This window comes from Thermobia domestica, chromosome 15 (assembly GCF_964235325.1).
Source record: "Thermobia domestica chromosome 15, izTheDome1.hap1.1, whole genome shotgun sequence".
Taxonomy (NCBI): Eukaryota; Metazoa; Arthropoda; class Insecta; order Zygentoma; family Lepismatidae; genus Thermobia; species Thermobia domestica.
The window spans coordinates 132275079-132295556 of record NC_137468.1 but is presented as its reverse complement, the minus strand read 5'-3'; the positions used below and the strand labels follow the sequence as shown (position 1 = coordinate 132295556).

Genomic DNA, 20478 nt, shown 5'->3' with positions numbered 1-20478 from the left:
TCAAACTGAGTAGGAGCCACAGTATATTTTCTGAAATAAATACTTCCTTAACAGTTGATATACTATTATGTTAACATTTATGATATAATATGTAAATTGTACAAAAATATTAGCAATAGAATGATAAAATACGAATATTGATATTGTCATGAAGAGAATTCGACACGTATATTAATGTATATTTTTAACTTCGTGATATTATAGTCAGTGGTCGAAGTGAGACGGTATGCGGTGGTATGACATACCGCCTCTGGTTTTTTAGTAATGCAAGCATACCGCCTTTGTTTTTTTAATGATCAAGACACACCATCACGGGAGATTAGATGCTAAATACATTTTTATACACAGTAATTGACGAATAGCTTTGCACGTAAGAAAATTTTATTTCTAATGTAGAAATAATTTCTAAATTGATAACACCGACATTTTGGTTATTTTTAAGGCGATATTTTAATTTTTTTTTCTGCAAGTTGTTGCGATGGATCAAAATCTCTCCATGCCCCCCTTGTAAATAAAGAGAAGCTCTCCAGTGGTTTTCAGTTTTTATGTAAATAGAAATGCAATCTTTTAGGCAACATATCCTCACTGTATTTCAACATTTAGATAGCCGGTATGTCTAGTTAAAATCGTAATAAAACATACCGCCTCTGCTTTTCCCCCCACTTCGAACACTGATTAGTTTCTCTTTTCCACTATGATCCACAAAAATTGGTTTTCTATAAATTTTGGATTACTATAAAATTCTAAATTTTAACTCGGTAGATATAATTTATTGTTATGCATATATATCCAATTTTATCTTAATTTGAAATTACCTTTTGGAATTTTTTTGAGAAATTTTATTCAGATGCATAGGACAGATTAATCACGTAAGAGTTGGGAAACAGAGAAAGTTATGAATTGGAGATCCAAGATGATATAGCTACTCCACTAGTGTGCTTGCTCATTTTAAAATAAAATATGTACTCTAGTGGTTAACACAACCTGGGTTAAGAATCTCTGACTGCTGAAAAACTTGAATTTTCGCCTTTGAAATAGAAAACCCGGTTTCCATTTCCTCTAGAAGCTCATACTGTCTAAATTACATGAAGTTGCAGATTTAACCCCTTATATAGCTTCAATGTTTACAAAGACGTAAAACTTGAAGTCATGCAGTCAATTCATCAAGTTTTGTTTTCGTATATTTATTGTTTTTTGTACTTCCTCTGCAGGTATGTTCGCATTAACGACTATAAGGAGGAAAGAGTGCTTTTTCTTGCTTTAGAAGGTGATCAATATACCTGTAGTTCAAGAAATAGTATAAATGGGAATTTAACCAATTCAGTTAAGTTCGAATATACTATTGAGGAAATGGAGGTTTGTATAATTTTAGTTCTCAGTAATTAATTTTGTAAATTATTTTTCAAATCCACTACTACTTTAACTTGTTACTGACTAAATTATTATAGAAATTAAGTCGAGTCGAGACCGAGATCAGCCTAGTTACTTGGAAATCGAAAAGAGAAGAAGTACAGTTTTAAAACTCTCGGTCTTGTCTCGAATGTTAACGAAAATAAAATGCTGAAACTATATTTATTTTCTTCTCGTCACCAAATTATGTGAATAAATGTAACGAATTCCCTTGGATAGCATCAATCAGAAGCATATCGTGTGATTACTCAATATACCGAAAGTGTTTTAAGCAATACACGATTTTGAGTTGGAATTTAGTATATTTTGTTCCCGCAGCCAATTGACTTATTTAAATTTTATGTTGTGCATCATATCCTGACTTTTGTAAAATAAACACATACACTCTTCAACATTCCACACCAGGGATGCATCAAAGGAGGGTCCAAAGGTAAGAACCTTCTGAATTTCTGTCGTTACTATGCTTCCAGGAGGGACAAAAATCTGGCCCAATTATTTCCTTCTGTCAGTTCAAGAAACAGCAAAGTGGAAGAGAAATTGTGTTAGGTAAGTAACGCTTTCATTTTACGACTTAGAAATTTGAAATGTTTACCTATAGAAGATTAAATAGTATTTTTCACATTAGATTTAAAAATGACTACAATGTACCCTCGAAATATGTTTCCGGCTACATGCCTGATTTATATCTACAACACATACTTCAATGTAAGTTGGCAAATATATAACATACTACATGTACGCTTTGAGATATTGAACCTGATACTCTGGTTTTGGGACCCAAACTTGAAAAACCGTTTCCTTGAGAAATTTTGCAGAATTTGTTCCGATTGCAATGTATAGAAACTGAGACGTAAATAAGGGCCCCGCAGACCCCGCATTGCGGGGGGCCTAAGCCATCAAGGGACCCCAAATCGTGAAGTGGGATGTAGAAAGGTGCCCCATACCACGCTGTCTACGGGAGGGCCCCCAAGCCTCTACTTACGCCACTGTAGAAATAGTGTCATTCGAAATCCTGATCCTTCCCAAAGCCATGAACTATGGACGTAGGACAATAAGTCTATGAGTAGCAACTTTGCCAAACAATTTTGTTTATTTATTTTTTTTAAATATCTCATTATGTTTGTTCATCTTTATGCTTACTAATTGTATATTTCGATGAAGGAGTTAAGCAAAGATGTAGCCTAGAACAGTGATGGGCAAATTACGGTTCATGGGCCAGATGTGGTCTCATGAAAGGTTCTATTCAGTACACGAAATGAATTTAACTTCATTTCTCGTAGTCATTGCATTCTAGTTTGATCCATATTTTGAGAAATACATTTGCAGTCTCATTCATCATATTTCCCTTTATAATCTTTGAGTCATAATAGAGCTTAGTCTTAGAAGAATTTGTAAAATGTGCTATTGTAGTTTTCAATAAATTATATTGGCCTGCGTGAAATTTTCTTTCTTTGTTCCTTGGTCCCTCCTAAAACGTTTGCCCACCTCTGGCCTAGAGTATGTACTATTTTGAGAAGCATCTTCTGTGCAGATATCTGTACTGGAGTCCCGATAAGAGTTACCAACTGGAAAGGGGCTTTTCTCTTTAGAAAATTCACTGGGAATTATTTCCCAATTTCTCCCAATTAATGGATACTTGACATACGCATGTGGAATCAATCGAAAGATTGCTTCATTCTAAATATAATCACTTACAAAACAAGTAATTTAAAGTAATTAGGACCCGAGCATAACCTTCCTAAGTGTTTTCTTTTCTTTCATATTTTACAAGGTTTCATTTAATACATATGTTTGAAAAATATTTTTCTATCGCTGTATTTCAATGAAACTTTGCAAATATACAGAATAAGACAAGCAGTAGTTTGAGGAAAGAACTTTTGCGCAGGTATCTTAACCTAGGAAGGGCCCATAAAATGTACTCACTGTTTGCTAATCCATATCTGGTGACAAATTTAACTTGACGTGACAACTTTTGGCTCTGAGAGAGGATTGTAATATGTGTTCGAAATGACTACCAGCATCTCCTTTACAACGCCCATGGCGCCAAACTCCACATCGAATTATGGCTGTTAGTGATCTCGCGTAATGGTAGCACATGAGTCTACAATGTTTCCACATAGCTCGTAGATTGTTGCTGGTTTTTGTCGATACACATCATTCTTGTTGGTCTCCCAAAAGTAGAAGTCCTGAGGTCTCAAATCAAGAGACCGGGGTGAGTACTCAACAGAACTTCCTAGACCAATCCACCGTCCAGGTATAGTTTTATTGAGGTACAACCTGACATCTCGATGGTAGTGAGGTGGAGCTCTGTCTTGTTGCATGTAAAAAATTCATTACCAAACAGGTTTTAGATGGCAAGCAAAATCCTTGTCTGAATCATATCAAGATATGCCTCACCAGTTACGGTACCCTCAAAGAAGAAGGGATCAATCACATCACGCACTGATAGACCACATCACGTAGTAATCCCCGGTAGATTCACTGCCCTGTCCATGTGAGTGTGAGGATTTTCAGCAGCCCAGTAAACACAATTGTGTCGGTTCACACTACCGTTAAGTTTGAATTACGCCTCCTCAGTCTATACAAACTTCCCTGTAAATTCCACGTCCTCGTCAACTAAGTACTGAACCATATTCTTCGATCTGGATCGTCCTCATTCATTAGTTCTGGCCCGATAGTATACCCTTGTAAAAAAAAATCGAGGTCCAGAGAATTTGATTTTTGATTTGTGTTCTCGGATCATTATTGAATTAATTTAGCTTGGGTAGACATTTCTAATCCGGGCCGATTAGGTCCTGACCGTCATTTTAAATATTTCGATACGGTGTGCTTTTTGATGTTTTCGTGGACGAAGTTATGCAGGTGCTGCAGCTTCTCTAATTATCTTATTGAAACTTTCTATAGTGCATTGTGTCGGCCAAAGACAAGGTTTTCAGATGCGGTATATTTGTTTCAATCTAGCTAATACGAGAGAAATTATAGAGAAAAATATGATTTTTTCCAAAATTTTCACCTAAAGTCGGGAATTAAAATTTTCATGCCTGGAAACACTGCCACTAGATACATGCAACTCATCTTAAAATAAACTTTGGTACACCACTAATACATCCTAGAAATATCATGTCGATATCTAAAAGACTAAGCATGCAATTTTACAATAATTTTAGGAATGATCCAAAACCTGGATCAAAAGATTGCGATCTTGGCCAAGAATTAGTTTTTGGATTAGGGGCCACAAAAGTTTCGACGGTTCCTAATACGAGTTTTCGTATTTTTACGGAATACGCACATCATACTAAGTTGACTGATAGTTTGGGTTTCGCTACACTATAGGCCTATGTAGTTCTCCACATATAAGTCGTACAAGAAAATGTTTGATTCAATGAAATATATTGAATTTTTTGGATCAGGGGCCACACAATTTTTGAACGGCCCCTAAATCAAATTTTCGTATTTTTGCGGAATAAGCACATCATACTGAGAAAATTGTTAGGTTTGGTTTGGCTACATTATATGTAGTTCTGCACATATAGGGCGTACAAGAATATGTTTAATTCAATGAAATATATTGATTTTTTTTTTTTTTTTGGATCAGGGACCACACAATTTTTGAACGGCCCCTAAATCGAGTTTTCGTATTTTTAACGGAATAAGCACATCATACTGAGTAAATTGTTAGTTTTGGTTTGGCTACAGTATATGTAGTTCTCAAAATATGAGGTATACAAGAAAATTTTTGATTCAATGTAATATATTGAATTTTTGGGTCAGGGGCCACAAAATTTTTGAACTATCCCTAAATCAAGTTTTCATATTTTTTGCGGAATAAGCACATTATACTGAGTAAATTGTTAGTTTTGGTTTGGCTACACTATATGTAGTTTTCGAGATATAAGGCCTAGAATAAATTTCTGCCTGAAATATATTGGATCTTTTGATCCAAAAAAAGCATATCATTCTATCTTTAAAAAATCATCATTTTCTGGACGTCACTTTTAAGAATGGCGAATATATTTTAATGATGACTTAATAATTCGTGAATCATGAGATCTACATTCAACATTATTGTGTCAAAACGTAGATTATGAAGTTCAAATATCCTTATAAACATAGAAAATAACCTATCAGAGCAACCTTTTGTCATTTTACAAACTAGCGACTGTTATATTGGAAACTATAATAAAGAATATTATTATTATTATTATTATTATTATTATTATTATTATTATTATTATTATTATTATTATTATTATTATTATTATTATTATTTTGGTTTGTTTGAGTTTAACGTCTACGGTATGTCATACTGGTTAAAGGAGATGTGGACTATAATCCTGCGATTATAGACGAATCCAAACTACTTTTTAGTTAAACTGTATCCCCACCGGGAATCGAACCCGGGACTATACACTCAAGGCATGCGTGCTAGTAACTAGACTAAATGTAGGTCCAAAGGAAAGTTATGAGGGAGGCTATAATAAAGAACGAATAGACATGTATTGAAATAAACTAACTATAAATAAGTTTCAATCCTTTTATTGTGATCGGCAAAGAATGTCTAAGATCATGAATAGAAATAATGAAAACAAGTAGATAAAATATATAAGTTTGCCTATGGGTACACAAGTATACAAATTCAAATTATATAGAATACTCAATATAAGTAGACCCCTAATGCATACGTGTATATAAGTTTGTTTGATTTACATTTGTATGAAATATGTGTGACATTTTTCTTAAGCTATATTAATTCAATAATGATGCAAAATTACAAATCAAAATTGAAATTCTGTGAAACACGATTTTTTTTTAGGCGTATATCGTGAAGCCTGGATTTAATTATGTCAATTTTCAATTACGCGTTTTTACAGTCACTTGCATTACATTTGCAGCATGGCGAACATTTCAGAAGAGCGTATCGGTGGGAGCATCTTTTGTAGCGCAGGTTTTGCAGTTACATGTTCGAGTAAGTTCACTGGGTAGAGGCTTTAGAAATTGGATTGGTTGGTCTTCAAGCTGAGCACGCACATTAGAGCTGTATATACTGTTGCATAGTTTGTGACAGGAGATGGTATTACTGGTAAAAAGCTAACATTTTTCAATGAGACGGTATTCTGGGAGATTAGAGCATGAATTCCAGCCCATGGAGTAACTGGCTTGTGCTGATCTTTCGGTCCACACCGAATAAGAGTAATAACTAATTCAGTTTCCTTGGTTTTACAGACTGCAGTATCTGGCACTACATGATACATATCCTCAGCCACTTTGAAACTTTCTGGTAAACTGGGGCGTGTTTTTGGCTTGTAGTAGTTTTGCACACACTGACAAGGCAACTGTGTTGTAAGTTTACAACTTCGTTTCTGTATATTTAGTGCTGACACTGATTGCTTCCCTGCATCTTACTCATTGGCACAGTCTTGAAAAAGCACCATTGCCGTATCATGTGTGCCATATGTACCATACAAAGAAGAGCTGTCTTCAAAATCAACATTATCAAAGGCTGCAATTATAAATGCTTTGTTAGTAAAGTGACTAGGGAATTGTGTGCTGTTAGTTTCACATAATTTCACAGCGTAAACTGAGAACAAGTTCATGTTCCGTATTAAGTCGTTATAACATGTTGATACACCTATCCTTTTCATTGAAGTGATAAGCTCTTTACTTTTCCACTTGTCATAAATTGCGTGAGCGGTCATCATGTGTAGTGGAGTTTTCTTTCTTCCGTGATGTAAGTCACAAAACATAAATTGATAAATACAGAACATTTGTACAGCCAGTCGATCCATGGGATTGTTCTGCTCTTCTTCGCTTACATCTTCAAACCCATCATCAGTGTTGTTGGTATCTGTTCCTAAGTCAAGGGAATTTGCTTGTAATAGTTTTTCTATACTGATATTAAACAAACCAAAAAAATTGTCAAGAAAACATCAGGCATTCTTGTTGACTCCCATGATTTGCGGAGCTCTGAGGCATCACAAAATTTGTCCGTAAGTCCAAAATCTATATCTTTCAGGACTTCTCTTAAAATTCTTCCTGTTGATTTCACTGCATTCTGCGATCTTATTTTGGCTGCAAGCTCTTCAGGAGTCAGATCTGCTGAGAATACCATAAATGGTTTATTTATTTATTTATTTATTTATTTTTTATCACACCGACAGAAACTAATTTTGTCACCGTACACTCTCACTAGAAACATTTTAACCGCATTGTTATAAACACTTACTGTTACATCAATGTTGGTCATTAATTCCCTGATATCACTGAGTGTGAATCCGTACGCAGCACTCAAGAGTGGTTCTAAAACCTCATTTGTTTTTTCAAAAAGCTCGAACTTATCAGATGCCTGGAAGCGATGCTTTTGTTGCTGGAAGCTCACGGCACGTTCCTACCTCCGAATATATGCACGCATACAGTTCCCGTGGGCATACAAATCTGCTGTAAACACGTGAACCTCACTGTTAAGATCAGAAACACGACTGAAAACTTCATCTTGAAAGAAACTAATTGTAGATAGAAACGCGTTTGCTCTTTGAGACTCACGCACCCTGTATTTTGCTATTTCATCATTCTCTTTCGCCCGTATTCTGGCTAAACCACAGATAGTACAAGGAAGGTCCTCTGCTTTGTGATATGTTGGAGGTGGGTGAGGTGTTGCCATAGATCTCCTAAGATGTTGGACACTGGATTTGGCCGAGGTTGCCTTCTCGGAACACTCAGAATCTTGTTGTGTTACACTGGTTTCTGCTAGTTGTTGACGAATTCTTTCCAGGCTTTTCTTCATTGTGTACGACTTTGTAGCACTTGTTGTCACAGTGATAAAATATTGGCTCATGTTCACCAATCAATTTCAATCTTTTATGGACTTCATCTTATCTTATTTCAGCTGCGTCTCGAATTCGCTTGTGTCCAGCCTTGGTAGATGTCGGTCTTTCTTCTGTATCACTTTGGCATATAACATTTGTCTTTGTGGAATGGGTTCACAGAGTCTATAGCTAACAAAAGTTGATCAGGAAATCTCAATCCGCTGCTATGATCTTCATCACTCATTTTTATGTCACCAAATCAATAGAATACCTACAACACACAAAATGTAACAACACCGAAACTAGATATTACCTGCCACTGCAATTGTAGTCACTGCTTACTGTCCAAAGTTATGAAGAGAAATTTTCTTAAATACAGTTTGTACTACCTTGATAAATATCGTGCAAACACAACTATTTGTTCTTTAAATATTTTAGGTTTTATCATGTCTGAACTTCCTGTTTTTCTCCTTTTGAGGTGGTTAATATATCCTTTTATTTCTTCATTTTTAGCACCTTCGATTTCTACGTCATGATTTTGTAAAATGTTAATCTTACTTTTCATATGTTTATACTCTTCGTTGTCACTTATCTATTCGTCATATAGTAAAAGTTACATAGTCAGTCAGTCGATTACAGTTACATAGTCAGTCAGTCGATTCGGCATATATTGAGTTGATTACATAACTGATGGTATTTTTCCATGGCTTGGGATATTCTCCATTTTCATGGTTTACTGTGGTAGGTTTGTCACTGTCGACTAATGATTTTATATGGTTTAGCCTATATATATAAATTTATATTTTCCCTTAAGTATTCTTTCCAAATATTCAATTTTGCCTCTCTAATTTTGTTTCGGTATTTCCCTTTAATTCTCTATATTCACATAATCTTTGTTTTAATTCTAAATAATATGTAGCTTGATAGAGTAGCTTGATAGCTTCTCTTGTTCCGGTTTCAGGTTCTGCAGGTTTTAAGTTTGGTTTTCAATTTATTATTTCTTTTTCTACTTTTTCTGTTAGCCCGTCTACATTACCATTATACTACTTTCTGTTTCTGGCAAATTTATTTTATCCATGTGTTTCTAACAATTTATTCTTTTTGCCATACAATTAAGGATATTGTATATTGTATCATTTATTTTGTTTATGTTAACACCAATTATTTCTAATAGAATTACATTATGTTCACCTAAAATGATCGTATGTAATACTACCCAATTTATAATCCTATTGTTTAACTGTAACATTGACAAGGTCACGTCTCTATTGGATTCTCCACCTTGAGTATTCCTGAAAGTTGGTAGATGACCTTCATTTATTATTGCTAGTTTATTTTGTATTAATATATCTTCTAGCTTTCGTCATTTGTTATCTAATATGCCATAATTGGGACTTAGCATTTGCATCCATTGGTTTCTCTCCTGTTCAATTTTTGTTTGGTTTCCTTCCTGTGTTCATTTTTTCATCTGCGTTATCTTTGACTTTTTTTTTCTCTCCTGCAAATTCCATTATTTTTATATTACCTCAGCAAATTCCATTATTGTCAATTTATTCTTCTTAGCATAACGTTCTTTAATTAGGATTATGACTATTTTGTCTTTCTAATGAGTTCCTTTATCTTGTTCATATCCTTAATTGAACTTCCCGCTTATACCTTCATGATCTTGATTTTTCTTCTTTACTCAGTATGTCTATTTAGATTGTTAAGGATTAACGAATTTTATCAATGTGGTCATTCCGCCTTATGATCAAATGCGATTCTTCCATATTGTTTGGTAAACTGTCTATATACTTTTCTCGGTTTAGCATTTTTTTCCTCTTCTTCTGTATATCGACTTAATGTATTTCCGCAAACTTTATTGTAAAAGTTGCTAAATCTGGATTGATGAGATGAACCACACATGTATTCGTGCCTTCTAAGTCTAAGAATCCCTCTTCAATTATTATTTCTTTCTGACGCTGCTTATGGTCGTCGACGCTAACAAATTCTGAAAATTTGTCTTAAAAATTGATTACTTCTTTTCCCAGGTCTTTTCTGCCACGTGTATTTATTGGACTGGCTTTTCTTCTCTTCCTTTATTTCTTTCTCGGTGTTTCTATCCTATTTATTTACGAAGAATATTTTTCAATTCTCTTCTTGATATAGTGAACTAATAAAATATTTCTTGTATATGGTAGTCCATATCTTTTTTGCTTCACATTGCTTCTTTTTATTGCATGGAATATAGACTTTGACTTTGTCTTTATCACTACACATATTCCGTGCATGACTTTTCTTTCCACGGTTTAAACATACTCTCTCCTCTTCATTGTACTTTCTACTGATGTGCGAATAGTCACCTCAAAGTAAACACTTTGGCACTATGGTAAAATCTTTTACTCCATACAATCTACTTCATACATTTAGCAGTCTTCTTCCATCTTGGATTAATTTCCTCCTCATAGCAGCAGATGTTTCAATTACGAGGTAACATCTACTCTTGTTTTAGGGGCCTATTCTGAAACGTGGCTTTTTCTGGTCTCTTGCTGTTTGCATCTCTTCTTCAAAGTTTTCCTTGATTAACTTTCAACGATACGTTGCTTCTGGCTGAGTTATGAGTGCCCTTTCAACCCGCCGTACATCTAATTTACTAACTGTTACCCGGTTTACATTCGTACTTTGACTCTTTATTGGACATACACTGGAACATTACTCGCCCAACAGGACATACTGCACGAATTTTGTACCGTCTTGTCTTTTCTCCTACCCACAATGAGCTACATTAATTATTCCACTGAATCATCCCCACATTACATTGTAGCTAGTGGTAAAATGTATAGCTCACGCATATTTTTGGAAATTTTTACCGCTTAAAGAGACAACATGAACCAACCTAATTTACGATGTGTACACAGGGATCCTAGATAACGCTTACCAAATTTTAGTTTATGACATTTTTCATTATTTAAGGAGTGGATCAACACAGCTTTCGTGAAGTTTAAGAAGAATGTACCATGTTCCTAATGCCGTACGAAAGAGAATTAACTCATGTGTTCATCCATAAAATCATACAATGAAATAAATCCTTACCAAAGAAAATCAATTAGGACAAAAAATGACTACATTGTAAACCATATGGCTTACGTTCTTTTTTGATATTTTTACCACCTAAAGGGAGAATATTTACCACCAAAAATTACAGAAATATGTAAATTGTTATAAATAATTTCCAAGTTTAAAGAGTGAACCAAGACACCTTTTCCTGGACAACCAGGCAGCTTGTAAGGATGCCACTGATTGGAGTGCAATATCCGGACACCAGAGGATTGGCTCATTGCATATGCTAGGGACACACGACGGGTACTTCGCTCAGGACTTTTCACAAACGACGCAACAACCGCCGTTGCAGTTTCCTCATTGGTGGCAGTCTTTGGTCGTCCACTACGTGCCATATCTTGAACAGAGCCCGTCTCCCGGAATTTGGTGATCACGTGAGCCACCATGCTGTGCGATACCGGTTCTCTGTCTGGGTGCCGTCTGTTGTAGTCAGCTGCTATTGTTCGGTAGCTGCGTTCCCCTGATATAAGGATGATTTCGATGTTTTGTTCACGTGTCAGACCCATTTTAGATCACCTGGAACAAAGAGAGAACTGGGTCAGTATCAAGGTAATTTCCCACCTTTGAACATTAATAACTTCTAAACTGTACAAGATAGAAAACAACAAGTTACACCACTAAATTCCTGAGCTCAAGCTAATGTTATTTGATGTGCCTTACACCCCCCTTCCCATTTAAAAAATTGACTTGAATCCAAAATGGCGGATTTCAAGATGGCGGCCAATGACATACACCCCAACAGTTGCGGCCTCTCATCAAATCTCTGTTCCCATCATCACGTTTTAGTTTTCCCGTCCCGATTTTCGAACTTATGCAGTCCAAGGACTTTTGACTCGCCCTGTATTTCTTAATTCATTTCCACAAAAGTTATGATTTTGTCATTTCAAAATTTGTAACAAAAAGAAATGAATAATTCCATTAAAAACCTTGCGGAATGATTTTATGTTACAAATCAGAGGATAATAATTGGTTAATTCGAGTGTATAGTCATCTTCAGCTGTGAGTCTATATAAGACATAGAAACAGTTACATGTGGAGTCCAAACGACATAAGCTCCTACCGAGAATTGTACCTTGGCTCCCAATGCTTAGATGATAATAATAGAATAGTGTCTTACTTAGTACCTTGTTTCTAGCTGTGGTACTTTGCATTTACAATTTGTATAATAATGTTACATAACCAAATTTGAATAAAAAGCACTTTTTCAAAAACATGTCAGTCTCCGGGCTAAATTGGTAGGACGCAATAAACGAGACTTGACCTACTTCAGGGTTTGAACACAGGAGCACATAATTAAGAAATTATTTACTCACGCCGTTCGACTATTTCTTACACTATCTTAAATCTGGTTTTGACCTTGTGTAAAGTGTTTTCCTGTTCCACACTACAGTGCCCGAGAATTATCCTGGCAGTGACGTAGACTTCGCTCTTCCTCAAATGCCATCCCACTGGTTAATGCAGACGCTTCGTTCAATTCAACGTCCAATCCCAGGAAAGAGAAAATGCGCGAACACAAATACCAACTTAAAAGCACGCTCCGTTCTCTAGAACAGGAAAGCGAAAGGAAATGAACCGAAATGGGAGATTCGTTTTTGATAAATATACTTGTCATCTTTGTATAATGATAACTGGAATTCAAGGAGACATACCGTAAATGCTACATTTTCTGCTTTTATATTTGCATAACTTTCATGAAGAATATGGTTATTTTATATTTGAATTTTATATTATAAGTATGTGGAAAATAATTTTTAATGATAGCCATTTATGTTTATTCTGTTCTAACAACACTCAGATTTCAACATGCTACAAACTTTCGTTCTATTGAAGATAGACACAAATATGCAGTGGACGAAATGGGAAGGGAAGTCCAAAGTTTATTTTAAAGAAACCCCCATGCCTTTACCTATCATGGTCCTTGAGTTAGAGGATGATATGTGAACGTGTTTCCTGGTCGCGGAAACAGAGCGTGGTGGTTAGTGAATGTAGCTTCGAAAAGTATAACATTTACCAATAGGACATAAGAACAGCACTTCCAGGAAAAACACACAAACACATTAAAAAACAAAAGCGAAATGAAATGAACTGAAAATCGCGTGTTTTCTTTCTGAAGGGCTGTTCAGTCTGTGCTGACTGGTGAAAGTTGTCAATCCTTTGTTTTATTCTCGTTCTCGAAATTTTGTGTATAATAATGGATGATACTACCTTAAAGAAAGGAAAGTCGTTGTATTGTGATGCAGGAGACATTGTTTTTAATGTTTACAACTTTTCTTGCAGCAAACAACAATAAATCTGACAGTGTTCATGAAACCTCCCGAGCAACATGTGTCAGTAAGAGATCCGTGTGGCGAATTGTGAAAGAGAAGGAGTAAAGTCTGGACAACCCGTCGTACTGTATAAAGCAAGGCCAAATACACAGAAAAGACAAACAAATTTAGATTCTTTCGATGAAGTAGTAGTTCGTAGAAAAATTCACAAACTCTATGCTGAAGGCATTGTCGCCACCTTAAATAAATTATTGTGCGAACTTAAGAAATGCATTGACTTCAAAGGTTCTGACGGTGAGTGGGCATTACAACAAACACTGCGCAAGTTTGGATTTAGGTTTAAAAATAATTCTATTGGAAATAGAAAACTGCTGTTTGAAAGGAAAGATATTGTCGTTTGACGACTTATAAATATAGGGTCCAATTTTATTTTTTCTTTCTTTGTCGTAACAATGCATATATATATATATATTGTTATTATATATATATATATATATATATATATATATATATATATATATATATATATATATATATATATATATATATATATATATATATATATATATATATATATATCGTAACAATGCATATATATTGTCGTAACAGACTTTGACACGTTTTTTGTGCGCTCCGTGAATTCGGTTTGATTTGGGGATAAAGTTGGTGTTAGTGAGGAGTGACTGTTTTTTTGCAAAATGTAAGGAGGTGCTATACACGAGTTTTAAGGACTTTGAGTTTTCTCAAAGACGTTGGTGAGCTCAGCGAAGGTGTTTGGTGACTGTATATTGTCTTTCTATCATCGACTATACTGATAGTTTGTTAAGTGAGAATGGAATAAGCCAAGTGAGGATAAATATAAAATTATATCTTGCTTTAATGAATGAGATCAACTTCAGTTTTCATTTAATATCAGGAATTTCATATCAAAAAGGCATTATTTCAGTTAATGTTCGTTAAAGTTGGTTATTTTGATTTTTTAAACATTAACAATGCTTGCTACTTTGAACTTTATAATGAGTGAAACAAAACAATTTTAATAATGAAAACAATGAATATACAAACAAAACATACATCTGGCACTCTTACGAATATTGGAAAGGATTTCCCGTGTTCAATATGTAACAAATATTTTCTCAATTCCAGAGGGTTAACCATACATAACAGCAAATGCCACAATGATACTAATAAAGATAAGAAAGTGACCGATACTTGTGCGAGTCGTTATACAGCTAACCAATTTCCTAGTACACAAGACTTGAACACAAATGACAATAATAGGGATGGAAACGCGCTAATTTCTAAATATAATAATACTTTAGTAAGATTAAAATCGTCAATAGCCATGCTTCGAAGAGTCCCGCGAGGAGCAAGACATGCAATGGCAGATGCGCTATATGAAGTTCTTCAACAGATAGTGATATCTAATAATCTTGAATCATGGATGAATCTTTTATTTTTCCCCTACATAACACTTTGTATGCCTCCATCTTCTGTCAAAGTCACTAACCTTACTACATGGGTGAAACAGAGGATCCAACTATGGTCAAATAGTTGTTGTGACGATATAACAAACCTAACAAGTTTGAAGAAGAACACATACAGACGCAACAAAACTGCTAACAAATCACCTAATGACATCTTAATCAAGCACATAGAGAATAAACTTGCAGATGGAGACGTACATGGAGCTGTTCGACTTCTTACTTCTGAAGATACTTTAGCCTCAACAGATGCCACCACATTGAAAGTCCTAAAAGAGAAACATCCTGCACATCCTTCTGGATTTACGCCATCCGACACAGCAGATTTTAATATTAATATTAATAGAGTCACATCCAACGAATTCTTAAAAGCGCTTAAATCCTTCCCTTCAGGTTCTGCAGGAGGTATAGATAGCATGCGCCCTTCAATTCTTAAAGATTTAATACTTTATAATGCACATGTTTCCAAAGATCGCCTAATTAAGATAGCATGTGAATTCCTATCTAAGATTATATCAGGGGATATGCCTAAAGAATTAAGACCAATATTCTTTGGGGCATCGCTAATAGCTCTGACAAAGAAAAGTGGAGGTATTAGACCTATTGCAATAGGGAACATGTGGAGAAGACTTTCGTCTAAAATAATCTGTGGAAGAATTAAACAACCTCTAGTTCAATTTCTCTCTCCACACCAACTTGGAGTAGGCATTCGATATGGAGCCGAGGCAGCAGCACATGCGGCTCGTATATATTATTCTTACCCTCACCAGAAACCTAAAGCTTTCTTAAAAATTGATTTCAGGAATGCTTTTAATGAGATAGACAGGGACGTAATGTTATCAGTCGTAAAAGAAAAATTTCCTTCGATCTATCCCTATGTACACCAAAGTTATGCTCAGTCCAGCAATTTATATTATGGTAAACACATCATTTTGTCACAAAGAGGAGTACAGCAAGGAGATCCTTTAGGCCCAGCATTATTCGCAATAACTTTACAGTCCATAGTCGATAACATACACACAGATTTGAATGTTTGGTACTTAGATGATGGAACCATAGCTGGAGATCCGGATACCGTATTAAATACATTAAAAGTGATCTATACAGAGGGAATTAGAGTTGGTCTACATCTCAATTTTTCGAAATGTGAAGTTAGCTTTCTTGGAACAACGAAAGAGCATATGCACATACTCCTCACATCATACAATGAGGTAGCTCCGGGCATTCAATTAATGTCTCCTTCAAACGCTTATCTCCTAGGAACTGGCCTCACAACAGAATCAAGAAAAACCTTGTTAACTGAGAAGATAACCAAACTGGAGATGTATTTCGCACGTCTGTCATTAATCTCAGCACATTCTGCCTTTTATTTATTAAGGATATCATTTACTACTCCAAGATTACTATATTTTCTGAGAAGTTCACCTTCATGGAAGGAAGAAGATTTATTAGAACGCTTTGATAACACCGTAAAATCTGGTTTAGAATCTATCCTAAATTGCTTCCTTGAGGATAACACATGGCTTCAGGCTTCTCTGCCAGTTGGTTTTGGTGGATTAGGCATCCGACGAGCCATAGATTTGGCTATTCCCGCCTTCTTGGCATCATTCTATGGTTCCCGATGTCTAATAGAATCACTTCTCCAACAGGATATAAGCTTCCACATGGATTCTGAAGTTAAAGATTGCTCTTCCACTTGGTCACTTCTAGTTGGATCTGAATTACCCGAATTTAGTTCCAGAGCAAAGCAATCCACGTGGGAAGAACCTATTTTTAAATCACACTTCTCCTTTTTACTACGGTCTTCAGACAGCCTAGAAGACAAGGCTAGAATAATTGCTGCATCATCCATAGAAGGAGGAGCTTGGCTTAAAGCTTTACCTTCGTTCTCTCTAGGTCTTCATCTCAGTAATGAGAGTTTTCGAATAGCAGTTGCGTTACGGTTGGGAGCAAATATATGTGAACCTCATAAATGTCAGGCATGTAGGAATCCAGTAGATAAAAAAGGGCTGCATGGACTGTCTTGCATAAAAAGTACAGGTAGATGTCCCCGACACTCAACTGTCAATGACATTATAATGAGAGCACTCATTTCAGCAGGTATACCGGCAATAAGGGAGCCAAATGGATGTAGTAGAACGGATGGTAAAAGACCAGATGGGATGACCTTAATACCTTGGAAGAGAGGCAAATCATTGATTTGGGATTTTACATGCACAGATACTTTCGCTCCTTCCAACCTTCCTTTCTCCTCACTCCAAGCGGGCAATGTAGCCAGTCGAAAGGAAACAGAAAAAAGAAGAAAATACAGCAACCTAACAGAGAAGTACCAATTTGTACCCATTGCCATTGAATCCAGTGGATCCTGGGGCAAAGAAGGTCTCAGTTTTATAAAGGAAGTAGGTAAACGCATCACTCAATTGTCTGGTGATGATAGAGCAAGCACTTTCCTAATTCAGAGAATAAGTATGGCAGTACAAAGAGGTAATGCAACCTCTATATTAGGAACCATACCACCAGGTAAAGAGCTAGAGGAGATTTTTCTTCTTTAAAACACGTTTCTTTAAGTCATCTGATTGTTTTATGCTAGAAGAAGAAATTTGATTTGTATATAAAGTTATCTCTAGTATGTGATTTGCATTAGGATTGTTCTGTTTATGTACATGTTATTTAAACTTATTAGTTTTTTAGTTACATTTCACTCAGTTACTTTCAATATTCTTACCAAATTCCTTCTCGTGGTGTATACATGACATTACTACTTGTTATAATAAAGAATATATATATATATATATATATATATATATATATATATATATATATATATATATATATATATATGCTAGTATTATTCAAATACATTGTTATCTAAATTCTCTCTAGTTCGCTACCATCATTATTTTAAACTGTAGTTACGACGTGACGTGAGAAGCGTTGAGTGTGGCATCGAAACACTATTTGTGAATAGCGTAAGTTGGTAGCCTTGCAACTGAGAGCGTTGACGTCACTGCCAAGATAGTTCTCGCCGACTGTAGTTTTTGTTTAGAACCAGATGGGACTGAGTTTTATCAAAGTATTTCTTAATCTTTCACCTTCGTTAATCATACGTTTCGCATAGCTTACAGGACGTTACCGTAATACTAGAAATTTCATTTAATTTTATTAACACATTTCTCTACTCTAGGTGAAGGTAACTTCTCTGCAAGTTTATTGAATACTTATTTGTTTTTACGTTCTAGGATTTCATTGGTGAAGGTGCTAATTTGTTATTATTGCGATATATGGTTCTTAAGCGGATGATTGGAAGAGCACTAAGTAAAACATTACTCATGGATGGTCGAATCTGTCAATCTATATATGTAAGTAAATAATTATCAACAACTCTAGATAAGAGAAGACTAGAAGATACGCAAGTCTGTTTCAGTCAATTTATTTCAGAGTATTAAGTGAATGACTGAAAATGCAGCTACTATGTTTACTCATCCTTCTAAATTTACTGAATAGATCTTGACATTTTTAAAAGTTAAAGTATGCCCTAGGGCTCGTAATACTCATTGTTTTGTATTCATGGTACATTTATTGCAAATTAATATAATTGACAACCGTAATTTCCATTTAATCCTATAAATCCTATAAAAATTGTCTAATAAGTAAAATGTTCAATAGACAACAAATACGTAGTTGCCAAGTAAAAATGACATCTTACGGAGTGAGAATTATAAGTTATGTTGCTTCTATCAACCTTGTAAATTTGATACCAAAGAGTGTTAACGAGTTCTACATTCTTGTCGTGAATTGTTAAAAATAAAAGCAAACATTACTATATTAGGCTATTTAATTCTTGGAATACGGATCTGTTATTTACTTGTACAGCGGGGGACACTTCTAAATGGTACAGCCATATGGAAATTTACGGCTAAGGTGTACCATTTAGAAGTGTCCCCCGCTGTACAAATTCAATATGGAAGACACAACGAGAGAAGACGGAAAATATTGTTTGCAGTAATGTGCAGTAGAATATACTAGTTTCAAATATGCATGATTAGGAGGTTTCAGTAGCAGTAAGACCAATATGTTAGCCCTATGTTTTGCAACATTTTAAAGCTTACCAGCCATCCAAGATTACACTGGATAGTTTAGCAACGTCAAAATACATCCAGAATCATCATCATCATAGGTATTCTGCCTTTATTGGCAGGTCACTTGCCGCAGCTGAGAAGCTTCCATGCTCCACGGTCCTCCGCTAACCTTTTCGTCTTCGCGTATGATCTTTCTGTTTTAATATCATCCATTAATTGTAGTCTCTTTCGCCCCCTCCCTCTCTTTCCCGCCACCATACCCTCTAGGACGTCCCTCATGACACAATCTCTTCTTAGGCAATGTCCCAACCAGTTTCTCTTCCTCTTCCTAATAATACCTAAAAGTGTTCTTTTCTCATCCACCATTTCTAACACTCTCTCATTCGTTTTCCGCTCGACCCAACTAATTCTTTCCATTCTTCTCCACGCCCACATTTCGAAGGCTTCCAGTCGATTTTCGTCACCTTTACGTAAGGTCCACGTTTCCGCCCCATACAATACAACACTCCACACGAAGCATTTTATGAGTCTTTTTCTCAATTCTTTGTTCAAGGTCCCACAAAACAGACTTTTCTTTCTTTCAAAGGCTTCTTTCGCCATTCCTATCCTTGCTTTTATTTCACGTTCGCATTTCATGTCATTACTAAGAACACTACCCAGGTATCGAAAACTATTCACTTGTTCTATTTTCTCCCCTCCTACTTTTATATTTGACACAGACCCCTTCGTTCCAATCACCATGGCTTTTGTCTTTCTAACATTTATTTTCATCCCATATTCTTCAAAGCCCTTCCTCATTTTTTCTAACATTTTATTGATTTTCTTTTCAGATTGTGCAACAAGCGCCATATCGTCTGCAAATCTTATACATCTAATCATTCTACCTCCTACCGAAATGCCATCATCATCATGTAGGCTCTTTTTCACTATCTCTTCTAGATAGACATTAAATCGTGTTGGCGAGAGGCAGCATCCTTGTCGAACTCCCCTTCCAATTGCACTCTCTTCCGTCAGTTCTTCCCCTATTCTAACACTTACTTGTTGGTTCATGTATAAGTTTCTTATGAGTCTTCTATCTTTCCATTCCAACCCTATCTTTGTTAGAACTCCCAACAACAATTCCCAATTCACGCGGTCAAAAGCCTTTTCTAGATCAATAAATACAGCATACACCTCTTTCCCTTTTTCTATAAATTTTTCACCGATCGCCCTTAATAATCCAATAGCATCTCTTGTGCCCTTGCCTCTTCTGAACCCGAACTGCTCTTCCTCAACATCTTTATTTGTTCTTCCATATAACCTTCTGTTCAGTATTCGGAGCAGAATTTTAGCTGCA

The 20478-nt window shown here is 35.5% G+C and overlaps 1 protein-coding gene across 4 annotated transcripts in view; it reads left to right on the top strand.

Annotated features, from left to right (window-relative positions):
* Nucleotides 1-20478, top strand: part of LOC145671241 (ciliogenesis-associated TTC17-interacting protein-like) — a 527666-nt gene that overhangs the window by 318284 nt on the left and 188904 nt on the right. For all 4 annotated transcript variants that reach the window (XM_081740150.1, XM_081740149.1, XM_081740147.1 and 1 more), the window contains 2 exons: nt 1212-1356; nt 18303-18422. In XM_081740150.1, the coding sequence (XP_081596276.1) occupies nt 1212-1356; nt 18303-18422 (265 nt within the window). The remainder of the gene's footprint in view (nt 1-1211; nt 1357-18302; nt 18423-20478) is intronic.